The 17,652-nt window shown below is 42.1% G+C and overlaps 1 protein-coding gene across 1 annotated transcript; it reads left to right on the top strand.

The window, feature by feature from the left end:
* Positions 1-1,119: 1,119 nt before the first annotated feature.
* LOC108578420 (sialin-like) lies at positions 1,120-15,407 on the top strand. The gene is made up of 12 exons (XM_017941745.1): positions 1,120-1,364; positions 8,940-9,013; positions 9,545-9,603; positions 9,824-10,035; positions 11,229-11,465; positions 11,576-11,660; positions 13,292-13,515; positions 14,020-14,169; positions 14,255-14,387; positions 14,479-14,634; positions 14,709-14,794; positions 15,049-15,407. The coding sequence occupies exons 2-12, from the start codon at positions 8,997-8,999 to the stop codon at positions 15,271-15,273; spliced, it is 1,584 nt and encodes a 527-aa protein (XP_017797234.1). The 5' UTR covers positions 1,120-1,364; positions 8,940-8,996; the 3' UTR covers positions 15,274-15,407.
* The last annotated feature ends 2,245 nt before the right edge of the window (positions 15,408-17,652 follow it).

The raw sequence follows: 17,652 nt of genomic DNA, 5'->3' as shown, positions 1-17,652 counted from the left end.
CGGCGTTATGAGAACCCGCCGTTGGAGAAAAAACGGAGGGAAAACGGAGAAATCCGATTTGCGCAAGGTTGAAACGACCGATCGATAAATCTTTCTGAAATAGTTCGCAGCGGTGAAAGTGCTAGTCCTTCGCGGCGAACAGGCTTTGACCCATTTAAAGTGGATGCACGTGTGATTCATGCATCGGTCGAAATGAAAAGAACGCATTAGCATAACTGCTTGGTAGTTCCTCGAGGAGGTTATTAGCATACAGAAGGTTGCTGAATGTTACAATTCACTCTCACGATCTTTGCACTCCGAGTTTCACGAGTCTTCGCGATATCACGAGGAATAATTAAGAAATCTAAACCTCGATTTAGCAAGATGAAGGAAGTGCATAAAATGTAGAACGTTGATTGAGCAATTTATTTTTATTAATCACAAAGGCTATTTCTCTCCTCTTCCTCGGTATTTTGCGTCACAGTTACTAGGAATCATTTTTTCATTTAACCCTTTGACACGTAATTTCTTTCCCTGGGTATACATTTAAGTGTCAGCAATTTTCGAAGAAAATCTAACGTACTGTAGATTAATTAAATTTGACAATCTTCAGTTTTCTGAATTAAATAAAAAATTGGAATTAATTTTTCTTACTGATACAACTGTCTTTATCAAAATCTGTGGCACAAGTCTCTGACTGGTTATCATATACAGCAAGTGGTTAGAAATTGGATTTTTACATTTCTCCATTTAAAAATAGTATTTTACCCCAGGAAGAAAAATTGCGTTACGTCAGGCCTGAAGTCGAATTGCTCGAGCAATCAAAGTGTCACCCTGCCGTCCATCCCCGTTCCTCTTCCACACCCACGCACCAACGACCCCTTGTTTTCGACCTTGAGTATTTACCCGCCCACTGACTATTCATCCAGCGCGGGAAAATCGATAAAAAGCATATTACGATTCGAATACGGGGCAGAAACGACGAAGGAAACGGCGCCACGACTCAGTGTCATGACGCAGTAGCTTCGAATAGTTCTCCGCGCGAGCGTGTTTGCTCTCTGCTGGTCACGTGACCGTGGCGCCTCCAAGCGGCAAGGCGCAAGGGCGCCTCCACGCAACGCCGAAGTATCGTATTGTTCGTGAATCCGTGCTGTTCGTCGAGAACGGCAAGTAAGCGCGTTTGTTTCTCGTTGTGCGTTTCGCGGTGGTACGAATGACAGGGAAGTTGCCGATCACGCGATACGATCTATCGTCGGTAGAAAGATGCAGGTGAGCGCATGAGCACGTCGACGAGAGACGCGTGCGTTCAGTGAGAAAATGTGAGCCGGAACCGAAAGTCGCGGAAACTCCAGCAGCTGTTCGTCGGATGAGAAGACGAAGTGGCGGTGAGTCACTGTCACGATCGATCGTTTTCATACTCTTCTACCCCATTCCGGCGACCAAGTTCAGTAAGAACATAACCTCAAAGTCACGTAGCCAAGCACGCGTCACCACCGTTTGAGGTTAGGACACAATCGTCCTGTCTCGTCGTTACGTTCGATATTTCTATCTTGTATCGCGGTGTGCGATAGAAGAACCACGTTCAGCGATGATTGGCGAAGATATTTCGTGTGACGTAATAGATAGCAACTTCGTAACAGACTAATTACGTGGCAACGGTCGTCGATAACTGTCGCGTTTGGTTATCGCGATTGCCGGTACGTGCTACGGGCACGTTATTATCGAGTGATTTCGTATTTGTTGGTTATTCGTGAATGTAACGAGCCGTATTTTAGTTACCAACCCTTTAGCCGCGAACTGTGTGTATAGAATGCTATGGAGAAGCACGTTCACACCCATTCATTTAGTATTTTCTTTCGTCCGACCAATCTTGACGAATCTTACGTCGAGAATTTTCTGTCAATAAACGAGTAGTTTTATTTCTTCAACGATATTTATCAGAGAGAAAAATTAATTTGTTGCAAGTTTAAACGAAGTGAGGAAATAGTTACAAGCAACACTGTATACGCCCTCGGCATGGCGTATATATAGGCTTAGTAAATTTGGACCGGTATGACGTATTTCTTATTAAACTGACGTAATCTCTGACATACCGCGAACTGTTGCAACATTGTCGTAACTGGTAATGGTATTATTCGCGCGAAGTATACAACATTGTTTAATATAACTCAGTGGCTCGTTTCATTATGTACAGAGTAAAGGTTTTTTTTTTTTCGAAGTTTGTAACTAAAGGGTTGGTGAAATAAACGAAGTTAGCCCTGGAATTCCTGCGATCCTAATTTACTTCTAAACTCATGCATGTCCCTAATCCTTCCGCTTGTTTGCAGCACGAAATCCTTAGTCCAGTTACAGAAGCAGGATAATTCCCTAGGATGCTAGTCTAGGAAATTTTCTATCGGCGAGACGAGCGGAGGAGAATGTTTGTTTTGTAAGAAGAGTAACGAACAGGCGCACTCGATATTTTGTAAGACGGACGTTGTCGTGTACACGGAGAAGTAGATTTCCAGAAATCCATGAATCGAAGGACAAAGGGCAGTTCGCAAAGTCACGAGAACTTGTCACATGTTCGATATCACGCCGGCCGGCTTGAGAATTTCCATCGAGCGACCGACCATTTAACAGGGTCAACTACGAAATAATTAAGCGTAATGCAACCGAGAACGAAATTCAGAGGGCGCGCATTTCTTCCGCTTCGCGCAACGTTCGTACTAAAGTTCTCGAAACAAGTTCGAAATCGCGAGTATATCGATAAAAAATCTGTCTTTTTTATCATTCGTTGTTAATTTAATTTTTATCATCGTTTCTTTTTTTTTTTTGTTTCTCTTGCACAAAATATTGTTCTACTTTGTAAGAACCGTCGAGTAATCTTAATTAATTTCACGTTGCGTTATCGCAGCAAAAAAGCGAAGATTATTAACGCCGCAAAGTTTATCCTTTAATAACGAGCTTATGTGCGTTTCTTTTTGTTTTTTTATCCAATTTGCATCGTAATTTCTGCAGAACAGAAATTCAACGCTCGTTTCATCGTTTCATAATTGACGAATAAAGAGTGGGAAAAAATTTCATGTACTTATGTATGACAATAAATTATATTACGATCACCTAACGGATACTAACAATGCATTTCCCATTAACCTTGTGTCGCTTCGCTATTACGGATAGGCTTGACGTTGAAAACGTCAGGTAACACTAGATGCAGGAAATGAAAAAATCGAACGACACTTGTTGTACGCGACATTCCGTGGATTTAGCGTAGAAAGGAAACGAGTAGAACGTGTTTCTGCGTATATAGTTCAATCGATCGGCGAAAATTGACCCGTCACTTAGTGGGAACCTTTGCAATTCCGCGGACATTACATCGTGGCGAAATAAAAGAGGAACAAAGAACGACGAAAATTCACCGTTTATTTATTTTTATTTTTAATATACACTGTGGATGGAGAAACAAGCGTCATCGAAAGATGTAAGAATCTTCAGATTCGTTACAGTTCTAGGCGGAAAGTCGTGAAACAGTGCGATTTTCACAATTTTTCAACGTTAACCGATTTCGATGAAATTTTCAGCGTGCGCATGATTTACATAGATCTACGAAACGTATTTCTTAAATTTTCATTACGAGCCCGGATAAAAAAGTTGTAAACAGCGACAATTTTCATCGCGATTCTACACAAATTGCAATTCTCAAAACTAGTCGTCTAGTAAACTAATCCTTCTAACTTCTCAAGAAAACTCAAGTAGTTCGGTCCAATTTTGAAAGGTGTCCACATATGTTCGTCCCCGACTGTATGTGTATATCCATACACTGGTTTGTACAAAAGTGTGACATAACGAGGGCAATAAAATATTAGATAGGAAATTGCGTCTGGCGATAAACGTGATGTTACGCTTAATGATTTTCGTTACTTATCGCTAACTTATCGGGAAAAGAGGCGTCCCTAATACAGTCTCGTACACAGAAAAGCTTTTTTCATTTGTCAAATATACAATGTTTCTTGATGACTTTCTTTTTTTTTGCAAATCATTCATTCGTTACGTCGTATCGACTAGGAGCCTAGCTCGGTTTACGTGGCAATGAAATTTTCACGAGCTTCGCGTGGCGCATTCGATTGATGTTACCGCACGCGAAATGTTTCGCGAGTTGCTTGATTAAACGACATCGCGTGTAACTGTTTCACTCGCGATAATTCCACGTTGCAAGCTTGTAATATCCTTAATGAAAGGTTCGAACGGGGTGTGAACACGAGGAACTGGATTGTTTGAAAAATATGATATTCCGCTTGGAAGCGGGAAGGTAAACGTTCGAGTATTCTGTTTTACAAACGTAGCATTAGACGATTGGAATTGTGTATACGTAGCTCGTTTCCTTGGCCGCCGCGTTGCCGCAATATACGAAAGGAATCTGAATTGTAAACAACTGAAACAGAGCGCCGATCGAAAAATCCCGTAGATATAACATACAACAATATCACTTCGTCACGAGGTAATATTAGCCGAGTAAAATATATCTGTTAACCGACATATTATTGCACAACTTACTGCAGAATGCCGTGCACTTCCGAACCAACGAACGTGAAATATTTAAATATTTATTATCATTCCTCGACGCTTATGCTAATGTCTTGCATATCTTCCATATTGCGCTCTTTTCTGTTCTACGCCTAAAATGTCAGTTACAGCATTGTCAATAAACGAGAAACTTATTTATACACGCCTGAGAAATAATTTAAAAGAGTGATCGTCTTTATTGGAAATGGATTATGAAAAAGAAATAGTCTTTTATTCTTTGTAGTATGCTATTTATTGACGGACTCGGAGGAAATGTCTTTACGCTATTGAACGTTCTAAAGGACTGTTCCTGGGCACCCAAAAAGAAACTTGGGGTCCCCTTGTATAGTCGGGGCCACGATATAGCGAGGTCGTAAAATCGGCCAGACGTCAAAGTAAACCATGTTTTAGCTGCCGGGACCCGAAAATTGACAGAGATACGAGCAGATAAGTACTTGAAACCATTGTCAGGACCGTACGAAGAATTCTTGTATCCAGCGAAAGTCAACTGATTCTAATATGCATGCAGCTAGGACAAATTAGGGTTTCTCCCTCTGGGGGAAGCCGCTTTTGGAAGTACGGTTACAGGTAAAGGTCTTATTGATGTCTTTAGCATCTTAGTTTATCTACTCGTGTTATATACAGATAGAAAGTGCGAAAAGATTGTGTAGCTTAATATTAACATATTTTCCATTTGTAAATGAAATACCATTTTCTACTTGAAGTACCAAATCATATGCTAGCATTCGTTTATTGTTGGAACCCTCAAACAGACTGCAACACACGGCCTTGAGTGCCGCAACATCAATCGATGCCGATTCTTCAGAGTTTAATTTACGACCTCGCTATGTCGTGGCCCCAACTATACCTAGGAACTGCTTACTTTACGGTATCGCATTGTGCAGTGCGTGACTCGAAGACGGACACCAGACACACCTGGTGGCAGTCTTAGTGTCTTTGTTTAAAATAACGCGGAGATATTTTTGTCCTCACTTGATTATTTCCGTAGGGTGTTCTTAGAAGTAATCCAACAGTCTTTGGCACATTAAGTCGAGAAGAATCTGATCGTTAAGGGGTTAAAAGCGCTCGTCGAGAGATCCACTTGAACGTCTCTACAAACGCAAGCGTTCCAACCATGATAAGCTCCGTCGAGACAAAATCGATCGCCGGTATCGTGCTCGAGCGACAAAAGAAAAATTGTCCGAGGAGAAGAGACATGTGACCGAACGAAGATCTGGATCGTTTTGTTCATCTTCGAAATCCAATTAAGATCCATTATCCGGTGTCGTTGCTTCGATGGCCATTGTGCGTACGCGACGATCACGTTGTGGAAATTGGTCGCGTTAACGACACAGTCATCGTCACGTTTCTTCGTTCAAAGCTCGGGCCGCGATCCTTCGCGGACTTCCTACACCCGGCAGACGGCCGGAACGCAGCAGTGGTGGGGCCTGGAAGATAGTCAATGCCTCGTGGTCCGGTTGGCTTTCAGTGTCGGCCGTTCTCCTCGTACGGGATGATGTTTCTTTTCTCTGAGACCTGCTGCTTCAACACGCCAGTCATCGACCACTAATCGACTTTGCACGCAAGTCTCGTCGCGACGCGACGCGCTTCTTTCGATATAATCTCGCTTTACTCGGAACGTTCTTCTCCGCTTTTGCACTTCTGCTTGATAAACTCTTCAATTTCGAAGCAATCGTGCTTCCCACCGTATCGAACATCGATCGCGAAATTATTTCAATTGGACGCAATTTCGAGAAATTGGTGATTTTTTTTAAGAAATTGGCATTCGGAGTATCGTACGAAACCTGGAAGTAACGAGAGCATCGACGACAATTCTGAAAAAGGTTGTACATAGGAAGGAACACAGGTGCGTTCAAGGCATCGAACTCTTATAGTTCCGCGCGAAGGCTAACCCGTGACTGTTTCCCTGTAAGAGATGTAAACAGTGAAATTGATCGAGAAAAGCAAAGGTACCGTTTGCACAGGTGTATCGTCATTGTAAGTAGATCAATTTCTGTGTTTAATTATATTCGTGATTTACGATCGAACTTCTCGGTGATGATAAATTCACGATTGCTCGTTGATTCGTTCTGTGACATGAACTCGTTCTCTCTTTTCTTTCTTCCCTCGTCTCGAGTTTCGATGATGCGGCACGTAGATGAGATAGCAAAGTTGTTCGCGTGGTTTTGCATTCGTAAACGAGTTTCACTCGATTCGCGCATTTTTTCTTCGCGGTTGTCGTCGTGCGTTGGTGTTGAACCTTGCGTTATCAGAGATCGTGGACACTTTACGCTCGACACAATTGACTGTGTTTCTTGTGAATAATTTTTCGAGAACAGTCGAAACGATGACGTTATTTCGGCGGTATCAGCCGAGTCAAGTTGTTGCAACACTATGATAATGTGACAGCGATGGAACAGTTTTCGAGATTACGATTACATTCGCGGTGACATTTCGCGGAGGTAAATAACGTTGAACGATAGTCAAAATTTACCAAGTCGAAGTTTACTAAGTAATAATTTACCAAGAAACCTCTTTTCTAAATATCCTACGGTAACCTGAATGTAAATTCAACAGCGCGGAAAGTGCAACGATGAATTCAAAGGACCGCGTTGATTGCACGAGACTCGAGAAACAGAGGCGTCAGCCACGCGATACTAACTTATCGATCTCCAGCTAATTATGCTACACGCTCAATTCGAAAATCACGCTCGTCACGTTACAAACTTCCCCCGTGTCGATCTGTGAAATACGACAAAGTTCGATTACGCGGTATCAACGAGAAAACTTGCAGGAAAAAGTGTGCGAGATGATAGAGAATTATGTCACTGGAGCACGTGCTAGACACGCTCCCGAGAACGGAAAACGGAGCTTCACGGAAAGTCACTGTTACAATACGCGTTTCCGGTGACGAATTTGCATGACAATTCCTGACACGATAGTCGTTTGACTAATGAGCACGACCCGAAGGAAAATGTCAGCGACGCAACTAAATGTATTACGTTGTAAAGGAAGTGATCGAGGCGTGAAATATTTATTAATCGAGGCATGATCCACACTTTGACCATTCCGAAACCGCAGTTATTTGTGCATTTATTTCGAAAAAGAAACTGCAAGTCTTCGAAAATTTTGTCCACCTCGGTCTATTTACTAAATTGTTTTCACATTAAAACATGGTCATTTGAATTTCATCTAGATCCATGGTTCACTTTCATGCAGAATCTGTCGTTAAATAAGAAAATAATTTTTGGCTAATTTTGCTCTTTAAATTGACGTAGAATAATTAATCGAAAACATAATGCGCTGGTGAAGTCAACTGTTTCATATGCAACAGCTTGATAAATCGTCACGAGTACAACGACACGATGAATCATCTGTATGAAAAAGTACGAGTGCCTAACGATGCTAATTTTATTAGCTGAACTCTCCTCAACAGGCATCGTACACGATAGATGAATGGAAAACTGTCTGTGAATTATTCAAACTTGACCGTTTTGCGAGAAATTTATTTCCATCCGGCGCAACTATAAATAATCACATATTACTCCGTAATTATTTTCGCGGAGGTCTTCGTTGAAATTGCTCGTCCATGGAACACGCACGCTCACTGTGCACACGTAACCACGTGTTACAGGTTATCACAGAAAATGGAGTACAACGAGGCGTTTTTTCTCCTGAAAGGAACGCCGAGGTTACCTCGTTTGTTCCACGGATAACCTATTTGTCTCATCACGCAGCGACCTTTCGCGATGAATCCTCGTTCGTGGGATGCCTACTATATGAACTTGATGTCGGAATTTCATCGCACCCCCGCTCAAAGCTCCGCTATTAAATTCTCAACCCTCGGACGATTCTGTTCCTCTGATAAAAACGCGTGACTCAGAGGAAACTCAGGGTCGTTGGAGGAAAAATCGATTCCGTTTATCAAACTCGCGTTTCCTCTGTGCAACTCCGACATTAGCTCAACTGCTCGTCCTTGCGTAAAAATGCCTCGGTTATTTTTCTCCGTGATAATAAGAACGACAAGAACATTCCTTGTTCTTGAAACAAAGAACTCAATTAGGGCCAGTGACTGTTGTTACAGGCTACAGTTCGCGTAGCTGAATTACTCGGTAAATAAACGCGGATGGCAAGGATAAATAAGTTTCGTTCGAACCTTGAGTTGGTTACATAAAAAATTCGCGGCGTGAAATTGCGATAGCATTGTGTAGCGATCGAAGAAGAAGAAGGAAGACTCGTTAGGTTGTTTCGTTTTTGCCGATTCACGATTGCACAGCTTTACGTGAATCGATTACGTATGCTAACTAGCAGGTCGGACAGGCTGTCTGCGACGGCGATAATAGTGATACAGATAGAACGAAGCTAATGGTTAAATCGTTGCGACGATTTGTAACATCCGATTTCTCTGTGTTTAGGTGATCCACGAGGAAGAAGTTTTTTCTCTACGTTGGAACAAGTCGAGGAGAAGAAAGATGGAGACTTCTCAGGGGTAAGGAAACAGATACGACCTCGTGGATGCAGTTAACGAAACCGCGATTGCCTTTAAATATCCACGAGATGAATAGAGAAACGTTGTGATTGTTGGCGATTAATTACTCGTTAAATTGGGATAGCTGTGTCAATGAGAATAAGTAGAATAAAGGACGAGTCTAACATAAATGTCGATTAAACACGTACGGTAGATTGAGATCGAAGAAGAAGTAGATTGAGACGGTCACATGTCAGACAGGGAAGCCAAAGGTATTCTTTCTTCGTCTACTTGGAGGAATTTTCTTTGACCGTTCTTACCCCTTGCCGCGATTCTTAGTGTCCAAAGTGTCCATTCAAGTGATAGGACGAAGAACGAAGTGTCTTTGCGATAGAGAGTAGCCGACAATTTAGATCCTCTTTTTCTTCGATCGTAATCCCCGCGATTCCATTCTTCCCCCCTCGTTTTCTTCTTTTTTTCTCTCCGATCTCTCTATAACTCAACTCATTCCTTGGTTTCTATGTAAAAATATCAATTGTATCTATTACGCAGATACGAAGATCATACCATATATAAGACACGATCACCCTGCAGCCTGCGAAAACTGGGAGGTAAAGGACTCTTCAAATTTATCAAATTCGTACGAAAAATAAAGAGAAAAAGAGCGATATTTTTTTTGTTTCTCGTCGTGAGAATAACTAGTAGGCGTTGCGCGAAGAGATGTCCAAAAGTTTCGTTTAGTCGACGGAGTTAATGAAAAGAGGGAGCATTTAGAAGCTCGTTTTCGCGGCGGATACGTGTGTGGATGAAAGTGACGGTTCGCGTTTCCAGACATGATGCCGGCTCGTGTGGTGCTCTACATGCTGTCGTTCTCCGGATTCACGGTCTCGTTCATGATGAGGAACGACATCAACATCGCCATGGTGGCGATGGTGAAACCAGCGTCCGCGACATCGTACACCAATGTCGCGGCGACGTCCCAACACTGTTACGCAACGCTGAACACGACGTTCACCAACAACAGTACACCGATCAGACCTGAGGTAAAGTAGTTGCGGATACGCGAGAAATTGCATATCATGAGAATTGTTGTCGCATTTGGCGCCACGTCTGAAGCGTTTATGTCTCGTGTGTGGTAATCGATGAGCAGCGCTTCTTTAATCGCGTTCGTGGAGGAAAGTCTTTGGGAAAATTTTTGAAGCTGCCAAATTTGGAAATATCCCAATTTTCAGAGTTCCAAGTTAACAAATTTCCTAGTGACCAGATTTGGGGGTTTCCAAATTTTGAGGTTTCCAAATTCCCAAGTGACCAAATTTGGAGGTCTCCAAATTCCCAAGTGACCAAATTTGGAGGTCTCCAAATTCCCAAGTTTCCAAATTTCTAAGTGACCAAGTTCCCAAATTTCCAAATTTTCAAGTTTCCAAATTTGGAGGTTTCCAAATTTCAAAGTTTTCAAATTCTCAAGTTTCAAAATTCCCAAGTTCCCAAATTCTCAAGTTTCAAAATTCCCAAGTTCCCAAATTCTCAAGTTTTCAAATTCTCAAGTTCCCAAATTCTCAAGTTTCCAAATTTGGAGGTTTCCAAATTCCCAAGTTCCCAAATTCTCAACTTTCCAATTTCCCATGTTTCCAAACTCGGATCTCTCCAAACTTCCAGCCCAAAGCCCCTCGTTCTCTCCACGCATTCTCAGAATGTTCGTTCTCCAAGGTATCATCCACAACGCAGTATCATTATTTTTTCCAAGACGCTGCTCGGTCGTAATAGCCGCGATTACGTTACGCAGATCGCATCGATTACGGGCGAACGTAACCAGGAGTTAAGAGACGTCGTCAACGTCACGTCACGTCACGTGCTCGATCGGCCTTGCGAAAACATTACGAAATCTATTAAAAGCAAAGTTAATAATGACCGCATTAAAACTTCATCCATCGTCAACTTGAAATAAATTAGAAACTATTAAAACCACACAATCACGTTACAATTTACTCCAGACAATCACAAAGTTCCTATATTCTTATGCAACGATGACAAGTGTTTATCTGCGACAAAAATTATCAGCTATAATTTCTGCTCGGAATTTCCGTACATTCTGCGAATACTGTAATCGACCGGTGTTCTTGAAAACCGTGCTTGTAATTTCTCGCTTATGCACACTGTACAATTAAAAGTGTACATAATATACACAAAAAAAAAAGAGTGATCCAAGAAGAACAGGTTCAAGTTTCTTTTCACGTAGGATCAAGGAGAATTCGACTGGAGTCCAACCATACAATCCGCCATCAGTGGCTCGTTCTACTGGTGTTACATCCTGTCACAAGTCGTCGGCGGTGTTCTGACACAGTACTTCGGCACGAAGACAGTTTTCGGTGGCTCGCAATTGATCACAGCAATATGTAGCTTGCTGATGCCTTCTGCAGCAGGTATCCATTATGGCTTCATGATCGCTCTGCGCAGTATACAGGGTATCGCCAGTGTAAGTTACATTCTTAAGAACGCGAGAGAAACCGATGTGCGACGATATTTCGCAGGACGACACTTTTTTTCATCCCGATTATCTCGAATGTCTCTGTTACGTGTGTTTAGGGTCTCACGTGGCCCGCGATGTACGCCATAGTCGGACACTGGATCCCACCGGTGGAGCGTTCACGTTTCATGTCTTCCTTCCAAGGTGAGTGGTTGCCCTCACGCTAACGCCCTTTTCTTCTTTATAGCGAAAGTTTGTCACACACGACGATGGGATCGCGCTAAAACGCATAGGAATATTGCCAATTGCAAACCGTGTCTCTTCTTTGTTCCTCGTTCTTTGCTTTTTCCCGTTTTTTCATCTCAACGATATATGGAGGATGTTTTACTAATAATGATCTTGACAGATTCTTTCAGAACACGAGAAAGGGAAGTTCGAATGAGAAGCAAAAATTGATAGAGAAAAAATAGAAACGAAAGCTTTTTGTGTTTTTTTTTCAGTCGAAATTCACGGTACCGGATCAACGGATCTATATATACACACACACACACACGTGTCACGTTCGACGATCTCGTGACGTTAAAACGGTCCTCTTGCATTTTGTTCTCTGATTGCCTTTTAAGCTCCACGTGGTTGAATTCGCCGGAACGAGGGGTATACTCAACAGCGACCGCTCAACAGCATGAGAAAGGCCGAGTATACTTCCACCTGGTAGAATCAGCCGGGCACGACGGAAAAACACGTTTTGTATACACGCTAATAACCTCCCTAATCGTTTACTGTTTCATATATATATATATACTACTTTATATTCTTAGCTGAACGGAGAAATCTCTTATTCGCTTTTGTTTCACGGCCGATCGATGCAACGATACGATTATCATTCTCCTCGCTCAAATTGTCCCACCGGATCGATCGATCGATAAAACGTTCTGTATAACTGCAACGATTCTGTGTAACGCAATCCATCATGTTCCATTTCGTTCTATTTCTTTCTGTTCGTACGCGTTCGTAGCTCGGGCTAGCCTTGGTGCGTGCAACACTTTCTTACTCACGTTTATCCCTCTGCTGCTGTTATCTACCACCTGCTAGTTCTGACTCTTCAAACACCTTTTTACTTCATACTTCACCGACCGTGTTTACAATGCGATCGATTTTATCGCTGTCTGTGGAAGCAACAGAGGGATCGGAGGTTCATATAACACGCCATGAAACGCTGTACCATGTTAATAGTCAAGGCTGGATTATGAGAAGATACGAAAATTCTTTCCTTTCAGAGAGGTCCATGCACGATAGTGAATTTTTTCCGAATTTGTCCAAACGAGCACTAGAAACACAATGCTGAACTCTCTCCGCAAGGGTGTTTGTTTGTAAAAATTTGGAGAGGAGATAAACGTAGCCTTGAATTTCACGGCTCTGCGTGTACCTCTTTGATCAATCGATTCGCCATACTATTCTGTTCTATTCTGTCATTTCGAAAGAAAAATAAGAAAAAATGCTAAAATATCCAGTGAGAAGAGTGTCGGTGAAAAAGTCGCTCGCCTGGCTGTGCCACACCTTTGCTCTTGATATTTTCAGGTATAGAAGTTTCATAGTTCCCACACTGTTGTAGCCAGCTATCGTCACGCATCGCTCTCATCCTCATCCCGTCATACTAAGTCTCTACTTGAATCGCTTTACAGGGTGAAATGTACGCCACCGCTGAAGAGCGATCGTCGCCAAGCATGAATCGTACACGAGCCAAGGCGAAGCCATTCGACAAGCATCATGTTTCAGCTTCCTTCCGGGTGGTCGTGGGGTGAGCTACTCCTAACATCTAGATTATCTATATTCAGGGTTCAGCTTCGGCATCGGGATAACCTATCCACTGTGCGGATTCATCATTGCTCATTTCGGATGGAGAGCGGTGTTCTACACGACCGGCAGCATCGGTATGTTCTGGTGCCTTTTCTGGTACTTCTTCGCCTTCGACACGCCTGCCTCGCATCCGAGAATATCCCAGCAGGAGCTACGGTACATTCAGAGCAGCGTTGGAAATCAGGTTCATGGGACGAACGAGGTACGTTCTCGTTTCAACGAAATTTCTCGGTCGAACGCGTTGTTGATTGCCACGTCAGAGATTTACATGGCGCTCTCGGGGGGCCAGAAGAAAATTTTCATTATTCTAAGCAGAATATAATATGTCTATACTCTGTCCAATTTAAGAGTAACCTCGCTTTCGGACCGATTTTCGTCCGTTCTGCGCGTAGACAGAGAGCGTAGCAGAGGGTAAGACGGAGAAAAACGTAGGCGGTTAAGTTTGGACGTTCTAGCCCTGCCTTAGACACGTACCATGCGCGAATCGAGGTTATTCTTAAATTGGACAGAGTGTAGTTAGCTGTGACGTTCAAAATTTTTAATTCACGATATTCACTTTACTTCAATTATTCTAAACATTTGAGGCCCTCCTGTCAAGAAAAGAATCTCGGGTCAAAGGTGACCAACGTGGCAGTCAAGGTTTTAAAAGGACTGTCATCCCGAATATTCAATATTCTTTTGGTTAATAACGTTCTTCTGCTTGAAGAGTATGCCTGTTCCATGGAGATCCATCCTCACATCCTGGCCAGCATGGTCAATAGGGATCACCACGTTCGGAAGAATATGGGTGCACTATATCTTCATCATCTCTGGACCAATGTACATGAAGACAGTTCTAGGATTCAGTATTCAAGCGGTACATGTTTGAAACCTTCCTCCAAAACACTTGTCTCATCTTGAATTACCAAGCTTCTTCACGAGAACTGTTGTTCATTTTTCAGAATGGTGTTCTCTCAGGTTTACCATTCATCTGTAGCTACTTCAGCTCCGTTGCCTTCTGTTATGTCGCTGACGTTCTCGTCACACGACAGATTATGTCGTTGACGAACGTTCGTAAAGTGTTCACCGCTTCCTGTACGTGCCTCTCAAAGTCCTAGTCTAACTTAAAGAATTCTTATTAGTTTAACAGTGTTAATTAACAGTGATGGTTTCGAATTTTTCACAGCACAAGTAGTTCCTGGTATAATGTTAGTGTTGATCGGCTACCTGGGCTGCGATGTAGTTCTCGTTTTAGTCGTGTGGTTCATAGCCGTCACTCTTATCACTGCTGCCTATGCTGGAGCAATGGCGAGCATCGTTGACATCGCTCCAAATTTTGCCGGTAAATAGTGTAGATATTTATTTCGAAATATCAGCATTCTTTTCGAATCTTCTCATATGATTTCTTGCTACCAGGTCCAATATTGGCGTTCGCGCAAACAATTCACATGTCCGCCAGTTTCCTCTCCCCCGTCGTGGCTGGTTTGCTCACTCAGGAAAGCGTAAGTGAAAATTTCATTTATCTGACAAACTCTTAAGGCACCGTATTCGTTTGAGATTTTAAAAAATTGCTCTCGAGGGTCAAATTTATCAGCGTATATTGAAAAACACTCTCGAGAGAAATTACTGTAAAAATTCAACGTGTATCACTAGCTACGCACGGTAGTATTCGAATTAGTACTCGAAGAAGATACTTGTACAGTGAAGAATCCGGCGTTGTCCCTATTTCTCGCTATTTTCTACGTTCATTTCACAGCAAGCACTCGACGCGTGGAGGCAAGTGTTCGGTGTGACCGCGTGCGTCGCGTGCGGCACATACCTGGTCTATCAGATATTCGGCACCGGTGACATCCAGCCGTGGAACTATCCCGATAAAAAGTATCCGCAGTCGGTTCCAGAGGACTCGCAACCCTTGAACGAATCTCCTCGAAAGAACGGTAAAATCGTCAAGTCCCAGTCGAACACTTCCGAGGAAGCGTAACACAGTCCAGTACGCTCGTTCAACGAAGAAACAAGCTCGCTTCGTGTCTCGAGATGTTATCAATTATCTCCGTGCGTCTCGAACGAAACAGGCGATCTGAGATTCTCTATAGTTTATAGACGTACGCAAACATACGCGGGAAATGTCTACTTTTTTCGTAATTGTCTCCGTATCTATGTAAATAGAAATGGTATGTCGCCCGTGACGAGGGTGGAAGTGTTGCACATCGGTCAGGGTAACGTGTGCTTTTTCAAACGATTATCAACGTTTTCTGTTTTTTCTTTGTTCTTTTTTCACTTCACGGAAAATTCGAGACGAGTGCACAAAAGAGGGAATAGCTTGGTTGATCGACGGAAGCTTGATCCCTCTCACGAGGCGACCATTTTGCCCGCGTACCTTCTCTGTGATCGCACCCCTTTCTTTCGTACTCAACTCTACCGAGAGAAATGGATCTCGTAGCAGCATTCAAGCAACGATGTTCAAAGCACGAATAAGTATGATAAGTATTCTTTACCTTGGTCAGTCGAAAACGTTTCTCGCTCTGGTTCACAGTTTCGAGTGGAAAACAGAGGACTGATAGACCGATTTCGATTTTTCTTATTTTTCTCTTGTGATCGCGTATATTTGGACACCGTTGCTACTTTATATTCTTACTTCTTCGAGTATATTTCTGTACGTAAGGTATAAGTAACTTGACGACTTAATTGTGAGATTCACACATTTCTCTCTTCTTCCTTTCGTATAAAGAATGTTAATTGGCGAGTTTTCAGTTCGTAAGATCGTTGATCCGTTAGTCGAGAGACCTTAACGATAGACGACTGTCTCTACAATATTGCCGGTGATATTTTACTAACCTGTTGAAGAAGAGAAACAAATATAGAGTTTGTGAAGATTTCGTGTGATTTGTACTTAGACAGCGTTCACTGAAGCGCCACGAACGTTCAATGCTATAGAATAGAAATAGTACAATGTGTAAAAAGAAGCAAAAAAAGAGACAGAGTTATATATATATATATATACACAGACACATAGAAATATTAATCTATGCCCTGCATCAGCTACTGGTTCTCGTTTCTCTTTTTTTTTACAAAACGATAAAAAACAAATCAAATATTCAAATGCACGTAGCGTACTTACATAAATAGTACTTATTTTCTGCGGGTTTCATTGTTACGCCACTTTTGAACATTTGCTAGTCACGTTTCGTTGAAATTGAAACACGGAAAATCTAGAAAAGAATGGACGAGTGTTTGACAGAAAACTAAACAAAAAGAAAAAAAGAGAAAAAATATGCTCTCTCTCGAGGTGAGTCTTCTTTTTCACTCGACACACTTAACGATTCCATTATACGTGTTAAGGTACACAAAGCTCTAGGAGACGATCTTTGTAAGTATTGTAATTTTAATTATTTTTATACTGGCGCCGTGTTAGATGCGATAACGATAAGCCACGTTGTTCTCTTTGTTCGTTATTTATAAGTACACTTTAAGTTACACGTGAATACTTAACGTAGCCTTTAACGACGAACGAGTGTTGCGCGAAAAAGAAGAAGAAATAATCAGCGCAAAACTTGGGAAAAAATGAACACGATCCCTCGCATTGATACGCGTACAAAACGAACACGAACTGTACACGTGGACGAGCAGAAAAGGAGAGAAATTCTCTCTTTTATTTCCAATCGAACACAGTCTGCGTGTACATTGTCGCGTTCCTCCTCGTGTGCCACTGGCGCGATTCTAACATTGTTAATTAAATTCGATCACGATCGTTTCGTTTTCAATTTCGAAGTCGAATCTGTCTCAGGTTGTGCGAAACAGACGCGAGATCTCGATAAATCGTTATTGTCCATGGACGTTCTCTGACAAAAAAAGAAAAGATGAAAGAAAGAGTACATCTTTCTCAAGCAAAACCACGCCATTTTGTAAACGAACCGATTGATCGCCGAGAAATCCATGGCATAAATTTACTATTATGAGTATATAAGGTATATATACGTATAAACAAATGAAAAAATATATAATTACATATAATTTCAGTAAACACTGGCTTTCTTTAATTATTGCGAAACCTTTGTCGGAAATTCGTGAAAAATTTCGTAAGGAGATTCTACACGTGCGTCAATGCTGTACAATTCTTCCCTCGAGTCGACCAATAACGATGATCATGCTGTATTATCCAAGGTAGACCTTAAAATAAACCGCGTAGAATGTCATACGTTAACGACGCCGATAGATTCCAGGAAAGCGCGTATTTTTCTCTAGACAGAACAATCGAACGATAAGAGAAAATGCGAACGAACGATTTCTACTGGACAAACACATTCTGCGAGAAAAAGACGGGATTACTCAGCGGATTTATCTGAATAGATAGCAGAAAATA

The sequence above is a fragment of the Habropoda laboriosa genome, unplaced genomic scaffold, assembly GCF_001263275.1.
Source record: "Habropoda laboriosa isolate 0110345459 unplaced genomic scaffold, ASM126327v1 scaffold5, whole genome shotgun sequence".
NCBI lineage: Eukaryota > Metazoa > Arthropoda > Insecta > Hymenoptera > Apidae > Habropoda > Habropoda laboriosa.
The sequence above is the reverse complement of the archived record's forward strand: the minus strand, read 5'-3'. Positions and strand labels throughout refer to the sequence as shown.